Source organism: Eretmochelys imbricata, chromosome 6 (assembly GCF_965152235.1).
Source record: "Eretmochelys imbricata isolate rEreImb1 chromosome 6, rEreImb1.hap1, whole genome shotgun sequence".
Taxonomy (NCBI): Eukaryota; Metazoa; Chordata; order Testudines; family Cheloniidae; genus Eretmochelys; species Eretmochelys imbricata.
In genome coordinates this window covers 46,859,166-46,869,797 of record NC_135577.1, presented here as the reverse complement: position 1 = coordinate 46,869,797, position 10,632 = coordinate 46,859,166, and the positions used below count along the sequence as shown (strand labels likewise).

At 41.4% G+C, this 10,632-nt stretch overlaps 1 protein-coding gene across 4 annotated transcripts in view; it reads left to right on the top strand.

Annotated features, from left to right (window-relative positions):
• Positions 1-588: 588 nt before the first annotated feature.
• Positions 589-10,632, top strand: part of ANO5 (anoctamin 5) — a 92,344-nt gene continuing 82,300 nt past the window's right edge. For 2 of the 4 annotated variants that reach the window (XM_077818497.1, XM_077818494.1), the window contains exon 1: positions 589-706. In XM_077818497.1, the coding sequence (XP_077674623.1) occupies positions 646-706 (61 nt within the window). In that variant the 5' untranslated portion in view covers positions 589-645. The remainder of the gene's footprint in view (positions 707-10,632) is intronic. The other 2 variants (XM_077818493.1, XM_077818496.1) reach the window with 2 other exon arrangements.

Sequence of the window (10,632 nt, the reverse complement as noted above, 5' to 3'; positions counted from 1 at the left end):
TCGCTACATGTCTTTCCTGTTCACTGGCTAGTCTGCTTTCTCTTTGAGCCGTTGTAGTGAACAAGGGCCGCTTTCGATAACTCTGCAGCACTCCATGCACCTTTTACTTTTCTAGGTACTAACATTTCAGGACACGTTGTCTCTGCTAAAATGAAGCTCGACCCAGAGATTTTGGCCCAAGAAAAAAGCCAGCCGTATTCTGCCGCTACACCGGCTTCTGGGGCGGAAACAGCAGACGCATGTGATTAAGAGCCCGCGTGTAGGCAAGGAGGGGCATCCCGGCTGCATCACCAGCAGCATGCATCATTGCTGGCACAAGCGCTGCTGCCGCCCCCTCCCGCTCCAGCTGGAGCTGGGAGAAATGCGCAGGCCGCCTACGGCCCGGTAACCCAAGCCCAGCCCCGGGTCAGACCCTGACTCAGCCCGCGCCCCCCTCCCAGCTGACAGCGTAACCCGAAACCCGGGCGGGCGCGGAATCCCGGCGTGCTCCCGGAGCAGGAGCAGGAGCAGCCGGCGAGGGGAGGGGACAGGGAGGAGTGGAAGTGGGAAGGAAGGGGGGGGGTGTGCTGCCGCCGCCGCCGCCTTGCTCCAGCACCGAGGCGGCTGGGTCTCAGTCTAGCGCAGGGCCCGGTGAGCGGAGCAGCCATGAACAGGCTGGGGAGGAAGGACAACGAGACCCTCATAGAGATGGCGCTGGCCACGGATGGTAGGTGCCTGCAGCCGCGGGGATGGGCGCTGCTGTTTGTCCTCCATGTGTCCCCGCCCGGGCTCAGGCTGGCTGCGGCCCCACCCCAGAGCCAGGCGCTCACAGGGGCTTCCCCCCGGGCAGCGCTGCTCCAAAGCCAGCCCTGATCTCTGCCTCCCCGGGCTGGCGGAGTACGGTGCCTGGCCTGGGACCTAACGGTGCCGCCGGCGGCTGGGCGTGGGAGGAGGCTGGGGCGCTGGGCGGTCAGAGCGAGCCGGGGAGCCGTGGCTGCCCTGCCGGGGGCTTGTGGCGACGCTGGGCCCCTGAAGCACCGCCAGCAGCGGGGGATTCCCCCAGGCCTGGGCAGAGAGGGTCCCACGGACGGGGAATAAGGCGTTGGCGGCGGTGCTTTAGGCAGTTTAGGGGCCGCTGGAAGGCCCACCCGCCCCAGTAGGGAGCCACCTACTTCTCCCCTATGTTGGAGCCTTCCCCACATCCTTCCCTTCTTCCGAGGTGGGAGACCGCACCTTCCCCGTCCTGGTTGGAGCACGCTCAATGCTTTAGGCACATCAAATCCCGCATCTTGGTAGGGGCTGAGACTAGATGACCCTTGCGGTGCCTTCTAACCCTGTGGTTCAGTAGACCCAGGGTATACAGCTTCCAGCTCTGGTGCAGAACTCTACCTGGGGCCGCTGCTTGCTGCTCCCCTCTCTCTGTGCTTTGCTCCGCTTTCTGTAGAGCTTGTCATGCCAACGAATGGACTCCCAGAGAGGCCCTCTGGCTTGGGCAATGATGGGCAGTGGGGCTGCAGCCTGATGCAATTTGGGGACAGGATTAGTCTGTCACAGTGGTTTTCACGCTCTTTTCCTTTGCAGACCCCTAAAATATTTCAAATAGAGATGCAGACCCTTTGGGAAATCTTAGACATAGTCTGCACCCCCCTGGGGTCCATGGACCACAGGTTGAAAACTACTGTTTTATGGTAACCACCACCTTTTGCGGACCCCTTAAGACATAATCTGCAGACCCTAGTTTGAAAACCACTGGTCTGTAATGATTTGCGATCCTGAAGCTGATATTTTTAGGTGCCCGAAGTACTTGTATACACTCCCCCCTTTTTATTAAAACAAATAAACCTCTGGAGGAATATTTATATTTTAAATAAAACTTCTTTGATTTTGATTTTTTGTAATATCCTCTGTAAAGCTTGAAAAGGGAGGCTTTTGCGATATCACAGTGGTCACAAATATTTTTTCTCTTTTGGAATGCAGTTGAAATTAACATGGATGCCATTGTCTAACAGCATAACTTTCTTATTGCTTAGAATAGCAGTCTGCTTCTACTCTCACTAAAGATAATAGAAAATATCCACTGACTTTAGTAGGTGCAGGATGAGATCCATTGTTTGTGCACCAGTATTACAGATCAATAGGAGAGGAATTCTGAAACTGGAGTTTGTTAGTTTAATGTTGCTTCAGAGTGCATGAGCATTCCCAAAACAGAAACTATCAGGACTAAAAACAAAACACCACCAAAATACCTATTGAGAATCTAGTGGACTTTCCTCATCAGATTCAAAGTATTGAAATCAATCACATTTTGGCCTTGAAGGCAAGCATTTGACAGTATTGCTTTTAAGGAGTTTGATAGTGAGCAATATCAAATGAAAAATTAACTACCAGGAGCTATTTGCGGTGACAGCTTTTTTGGGTACACAGTTCAGATATCACTAGGTTCACGGTGAGTTTGTGTGTTCTGAAGCTAATGCCCACTGAATATTTGCCCATATTCACATTTGATGGTACTGGAAGGAGTGGGGTATTTGAGCCTGCTGATCAGCAGTACATTATCGGAGCCATGTGGGGAATTCTGCCTGGCTTGTCTTTCCCCCAGTTCACCTAAGCACTGAAATTCATAAGATGTGCCTAAAACTGACCTACTAAAGTACTTCATAACATATTCCAACTAGTTGTTTTTGCTGTAGTAGTCTGAGATTAAGTTTTCTGAGATGAAGTTTTCCTCATGAGTAAAAGGAAAGATTAATATTTACAAAGTACACAGTAACTTTTAGGAATAATCCTATTGCATTCATTTTTACCTGTATGTCTCCTTTTATTTATATATATTAGTCAACAGAAAATGTAAGGAGAAGCACACACTTTTTCTGCTAGTTTTAAGTTTCCATGATCATATAAAGAATGACAACCCTACCACATAGCAAATATTACAAATGAGAAACCGTTAATACATATTTTAAAAATTTTTGGCAAAATTGATTTGGAGTATGGTGAATCCTTTCATTGCTTTAGTTTTCCCACGCATTTGCAAAGCAACTTGTAACCATCAGATTCCTGGACAATTTTCTAGGGTTGGGTTTTAGTGTTTGTTAAAGTGTTAACATACAGCTAGTAAACTGCTTCTTAATTTTTTATTTTTTTGGTAAACATATGCATAATTATCTAGCACCAGAGTATCAGATCTGATAATGTTTGAGGTCATGATGTCTCCAAAAGTATTTTCTTCAACCAGTGAAAAGTACAGTTCTTGCCTCAAGTATTGGCCTCGTTACATCTTCTGTTGGGTTGAGGACATTCTGAATGTACTTGTACAGTACGAAATATCAAGTTATTAATCAAAAGCCACAGCTGTTCACCAGTGAGGTAATTACATAGGGGGTCTGTACTTTCATCATGGTTATCTGAGTAAATGCCATGACATTAGAAACACTGCAATATATAAATATGAGTTTCAAAAATAAAATCAGTTTTCCAGTAAGTTTAACCACACTCTTAGTACTTCTGAAGGAAAGCTAAGCAAAACCACTTGCCCACTCTTTAAAACAAAACAAACAACAAAGAGCAAAACACAGACCTAGTCAAGCCTTCTTCATAAAGAAGCAAACAGGGAATAAGACTAATTTTGATTTTTTTTTCAGATCAAGTAAATTGTCCTTCCAATTCAAAACATTGAATTATTAATGTTTTCCCTAGATGTGTTGCGATTCAGATCTTGACCTATATGCACCAATTAAATAATAAAAGTGTAAGGAAACAGAAGCCATCCAAGCTGTATTAGAGGTCACAGAAAGTGGGTATGGGTTGATTGATGCACCAGCTCTGAAGAATAGGCCCTATAGTAGAGACATTATATATTTTTACAATGCCTAGCATAAAGGGACCTTGAGCCTTGATTGGATTCTGTAGGGGCTATTCTAATGCAATTACTCATGATAATAGCTTCCCACTGAGCATGTAGAAGCTTTTCCATGCTATAGGTATTCAGATACTACAGTGATGGGTGACAATATAAAACCCCTCAACTATATACCCTGTAGGCCCTGTATGCAAAGGTCTGTGGGCCTGTGGGTCAGGAGAGGCAAAGCAAAGTGAGCAACCTGAGCATATTTTCCTCTAAGCCTGGTTCATATTTGCATAGGAGTTAATGTGCCTTTGCACCTGTTGTACAACTGCAATCCCTTCAGGCACTTGAGTAGTGGGAGAACAATGATAGTATAAGGGGAGGAAAGTTACAGGTCTACCTGGGACTGCAGCTTCCTGTCTTTGGATTTGGAAGTCCCCCTCAAAGGAGAAGGTTTGGAGTGTAACACTTCAAGGAAAGGTTTCAGAGTAACAGCCGTGTTAGTCTGTATTTGCAAAAAGAAAAGGAGTACTTGTGGCACCTTAGAGACTAACCAATTTATTTGAGTATAAGCTTTCGTGCGCTACAGCTCACTTCATCGGATGCATACTGTGGAAAGTGTAGAAGATCTCTTTATACACATAAAGCATGAAAAAATACCTCCTCCCATCCCACTCTCCTGCTGGTAATAGCTTATCTAAAGTGATCACTCTCCTTACAATGTATATGATAAGGTATACAGATTGATAGAGCCAGAAGAGTTCCCAGAAGTCACCTACTACAGGACAGGCCTAACAAAGAAAATAACAGAACGCCACTAGCCGTCACCTTCAGCCCCCAGCTAAAACCCCTCCAACGCATTATTAAGGATCTACAACCTATCCTGAAGGATGACCCAACACTCTCACAAATCTTGGGAGACAGGCCAGTCCTTGCCTACAGACAGCCCCCCAACCTGAAGCAAATACTCACCAGCAACCACATACCACACAACAGAACCACTAACCCAGGAACCTATCCTTGCAACAAAGCCCGTTGCCAACTGTGCCCACATATCTATTCAGGGGACACAATCACAGGGCCTAATAACATCAGCCACACTATCAGAGGCTCGTTCACCTGCACATCCACCAATGTGATGTATGCCATCATGTGCCAGCAATGCCCCTCTGCCATGTACATTGGTCAAACTGGACAGTCTCTACGTAAAAGAATAAATGGACACAAATCAGATGTCAAGAATTACAACATTCATAAACCAGTCGGAGAACACTTCAATCTCTCTGGTCACGCGATTACAGACATGAAAGTTGCTATATTACAACAAAAAAACTTCAAATCCAGACTCCAGTGAGAAACTGTTGAATTGGAATTCATTTGCAAATTGGATACAATTAACTTTGGCTTGAAAAGAGACTGGGAGTGGCTAAGTCATTATGCAAGGTAACCTATTTCCCCTTGTTTTTTCCTACCCGCCCCCCTCCCCCCCCCCCCAGACGTTCTTGTTAAACCCTGGATTTGTGCTGGAAATAGCCCACCTTGATTATCATACACATTATAAGGAGAGTGATCACTTTAGATAAGCTATTACCAGCAGGAGAGTGGGTTTGTGGGGGGTGAGAAAACCTGGATTTGTGCTGGAAATGGCCCAACTTGATTATCATACACATTGTAAGGAGAGTGATCACTTTAGATAAGCTATTACCAGCAGGAGAGTGGGGTGGGAGGAGGTATTTTTTCATGCTTTATGTGTATAAAGAGATCTTCTACACTTTCCACAGTATGCATCCGATGAAGTGAGCTGTAGCTCATGAAAGCTTATGCTCAAATAAATTGGTTAGTCTCTAAGGTGTCACAAGTACTACTTCAAGGAAACTGAGTTTCCTAGGCTTTCTTGCCTCACTCCTGTGGTTTTACCACAAGAGGGCAGGGTAATGGTCCCCTATCTTCATGGGTGTGACATGAAGTTTTTTTACTGAAGAATTTTATTTCTTACTATTCTCGTAAATTTAAAGGCATGTCAGACATCACTTGGGAAATCTGAAACTAATAATAAAAGGCAGAAGACTGTGGGCATTGGCTGGGAATATTTTTTGAGTAGCAGCTGGCTCTCTTCTTTGTTTTTTATATGAAAAATTAATGATAAAGGTAGCATTGTTTTGGAGTGTAGCCCAAGGCTCTGGACCATCAGAAAGCTGATATACACTTCAGTGCCATGTTGCAGAATGTATTGCTTTCCTGCAGTAGTTCTTCATATTTTGAAGAAGAATTGCATAAACCACATATACAGTTTGAACTCAGAATAATTAATACAACACAAAGAATTTGACAGTAATAACCTAAATTCCAGGACACTTATTTATATTGCTTGTTATCTTATTTGCCTTTTCATATCTGAGAAAGTAAAGTAACAAAACAACAGCAGAAGCTAATATTTTCCCTGAGTGCACTTGTAATGAGTTACTGTAGTCTAATAACTCATCATTCTGGGTCATATTCTGATCTCATTTAATCCAAGGCAAACTCCACTTATTTCAGTTTAATTACTTGGATTTACACTAGAAAATGAAATTAGAATATTCTGTGTTCAGTCCTACAATAAACTTCAGTAATTGAAGTGATGTATAGAAGAACTGAACAGGATATCCTATTCTAGGAGGATTTGAACTAGAATGGGAAGATTTATTAACCTGAACAATGTTTGAAAAATTACCCTTATGTGCTGAAAAACAAGCCTGTAAGTTTAGAAACAGTTCAGAAAATATGTTTGTAAGAGACAACATAAAAAAAGCTCCTTAAAAATCAGAAAACATGTAAATTGTGGGTGGAATTTAGTTAATAGAAAAGCTGAGATGTAACTGCGTGTGTCAAAAGTAGATGAACAACTTAAACAGATTTTGGCTAACCAAAAGGACAACAGAAAAATTCAGCGTAGTTCGTAGTAGGAAAGTTTACAATTTGGAACTGGACCCAGCTAACTTCAATATTACTAGTTTATATAAATGCAAATACATATTCTAAGTGTTTTAGTACATTTAATGAGAAAATGAATGTTGCCCTATTTCAACACAGCATTTAAGTATTGTGGAAATCTGCTCCCACTTGGCACAGCACCTAAGCACATGCTTAACTTTAAGCGTGGGGTTAAATCAATCTATTCAGCACATCACTAAAGCATGATTTCAGTGGGATTTAAATACATGCTTACAGTTAAGCAAATGCTTTCATGCTGTGCTGAATCATGGTCTAAATGCAGTTTGGATAATGTCAGGTAAAGTTATTAATTCTTTAGCATGTATGAATTATAGACTTGCTTATGGTAAGTTACAAATGGAGCACTTTCCATATAAAAACATTATTTCAGGACGAGGAAAGTTGCATGAGGTGAAACTTCATTCAATTTTTTGGCCACAACTGGATTGTGTATTAACTTTAAAGTTATCAGAAAAATTAAAACAATTTAAAAATAAGTTTGTATGGTATTCAGTCCTGGATTTGGAGGTCTCTGTTCACATGAAGTCTATTTTCCTGTTAATATTTTATTTTAATTGGGAAAGTGTCACTCCCTTGCCTTTTATTAAGTCTGAATGTACTAGCTCTTTAGTATTCTTAGGACTTGTCTACACTTAAAATGCTTTGGTATCATAGAGAAGAGGGAGCAGGCCAGAAGTTAGTCTAGATATCCAGCATGACAGTGCATAACAGAGAAATTGGACCAAATTCTTTTCTGTTGGACGTTGGTATAGTTCCACTAAAGTCAATAGAGTTGTACTAATTTACTCCAATTTGGCCCCATTATTTTAATACATTTTAGCACCCAATCCAATGTTCATTGAAGTAATGGAAAGACTCCCACTCACTTCAGTAGCTATTGGATCACACTCTCAGTTAATTCTGGTTTAACCTTTGATTTCCATGGAGACATATTTTAATTTCCCATCAATATCCAATAGTCTGGAGTCAGTATCAGAAACTTATCCTGTCTGCTCTCCCCCCACCCCATACTGTTCACAGATTTGGGAAGCTCAAGCAGTCAAAACCAAGAGTCAGGTCTGACAATCATAAGATTTGTTTAAAACTCATGAGATTTTAACAAAAAATAATGCCTTTTGGGTTCTTTTAATTTGTCTTTGGCTTAGAGCCTGTAGGGCACATACAAGCCATATTTTCTAGCTTTTCTATTCAACCATGAGGTTAGAAATTTACATATTTTTTTAAAAAATGAAAGTTGAGATTCTCACATAATCCCAGGATTCCAGCAGTTGGGGAGTGAAGAGAAACTCTACATCCCACAGGACTTCTGATAATGAGAACGGTCAACACTGAGTTCCACTCAAATTAGATGTGTTCATTTGGAAGGCAGCTATTTCATTAGATTTTATTTTAGGGTTGCATCCACTTTGCTTGAGTTCAGATTGGATTCTTTAGAGCCCATCCGATCTAAATTAAAACCTATTAATTTAATTGCCAGCATTTTCCAACAGTGAAATGGTTCCCTTACAAAAACAAAGGGAATTAGTAAACTGAAAATTGCCCTTTTACCAGTCTGTGGAGTATAGTTATTGCTGCACATCTTACACATTTAGATTAGTCAATTCAGTGATTAAAGCCCAATCCTGCAATGGGCTATACATGTGTCAGTTCAGGGACCATCCTTGTGGAACATACTGCAGGAGTGGGGCCTAAACCATATGCTCTCTTCTTTTATGTGGTGTAGTGAGGAACAGCTTGTGCTAACTCAGGGGTAAAATTGATTGCACACTAAGCTTAGACACCCATATTTGAAAAGTTTGGCCTTAATTACCAAGACCCCAGTTCAGCAAAGCAGTTAAGCACCTGCTTAAACTTTAGGCCTAGGTTTTAGTCCATCCCTCTTCATCAGAGCTCTTAAAAGCATGCTTAATGTTAACTTTAAGCAGGTGTGCTTTGTTAGCCTTATGTTATGTACATGTGATGTGTTAGGTGACATGTTTGTACATACATTTTCACTTGACTTCCATGAACATCCATTTGAGCAAAATTTTGTTTGGGTGAATGTTGTCTGAAAGCAAATTATGGACCCCTAGACAACATTTGTTTAATCAAGAAAAAAATTGTAATGAAAAGGAATTTGTCTTGAAGGGATGCAGAAGTATACTTTGCAAACATTAAGTCATCCAATGAGGGAACAGAAACAACACTATGTGAGTTAGGTTGAATAGTGATTTCTGAATATTGAATAATTGTATATTTGCTATGAAGAATCAGCAAAACAACATTAATTGCACAATTTCTAATAATGAAGAAATCTGTATAAAATATGATCTGCTTGTGGACAGTTCATTCATTGAAAGCAGGGAGTTCAGAAGTGCAGCAGTTAAAATTAATGAGACCAAGCAGCAGCAGCAGCAGAAACACATTGCAGCTGTCTGTTTTGGTGTGCAAGTGATTCAAATCTGGATGGTTATCTTTGCAACCATAAAGGCTAGAAACTTTTTTAAAAAAAATAAATGAAAGCTCAGATGCTGCAGAGGTCAATAGCATTAGTTCCCTTGCTAGTCCAGGAAAGCTTCTTACTTGCCCTGAGATGTGGATTTTTCAAACCCTCTAGTAATTAGTTATGGACCAGTGAGCAGAGGAGAAAAAAATAAAAAAATAAAATTCACATTTGACTTTTCCATCAGCCACCAGCCTTTCCTGTGAGATTTCTACCATTTAAATAACACTTTAAGGTTATGAGTGACTGATACAGATATCTAAGTAAAGCTGAAGGGTGGAATGCTGTCAGCTGGTACAAAATAAAGTCGTATTGATGGTGTTGTATTGTTGACACTCCTGTTGGGGCGAATCACAATACAAATCAAGCTGGAGAAAATATATTAGAGAGCATTTTCAGAAGGAGAGTGTTTTCGCATGTGTGTGGTGGGACATGAGGTTATGGGCGTGTGTGATGAGAATTTTCAGAGGTTTGAAAGGTTTGCTGTTACATACTTTGAAGGCTCCCCAGCCAATCTGGGTCTAAACTTTCACATTAAACCCTTAGAGGTCTGTAATACAACACTGAAGTAAAGCAGTTAGTTCAGTAGCGAATGAACACTCAAGTGGCAGCTTCCTCCAGAGAAAAGGGTGGGGAATCTTTTCTGCAGCTTACTCTTACCAAATATAGACTGAGCTATGCAGCTGACTCATATACATACAGTACATCCGATGTGCCCATCGCTCCACAGTGCTGAAAAGTGACTCGTGTGTTGTTTAAAAAACCGAAGCCATTGTAAACATTTAGGGCTGGAGTTTTACCTGCCGTAAATTGGTATAGTTGCTTGGAAGTAAGTCTGTGTAGCTCCATTGACTTCCATAGAACTAGACCAAATTACACCATTTGAAAATCTGTTTTGAGATTTGTAGTGCAAGATGCTATCATATACAGTTGTCTTTTGCAGTCTAGCTAAAGACATAGAGAACTATAATAGAAATAAAGTAGTTAAATCAAAATGCACTTTGAGTTTAGAAGCCAAAATTGTTAAGCAATTTGTTTATCAATACATGTAAATCATAGTATGCCACATCCATATTGTATCACTTATGGTTCTATTCTATAAATCCTGTTAATCTAAAGAAAAATGCATCGTGTCCCCAGCACTTTTCAATTCTTATCTGGCTTAGCAAACAACAGCATGCTCTGGGGCAGAATACCAGTACAGTACACATCTGCATTAGCAACATAATCTTCATACTAAAGTACTTCATTATGTAATGTGAGCCATCAGTTTTGGCATTTGTGGCTATCACATCCACACAGTTTCCACACATAGTTCACTGGTTAATTCACA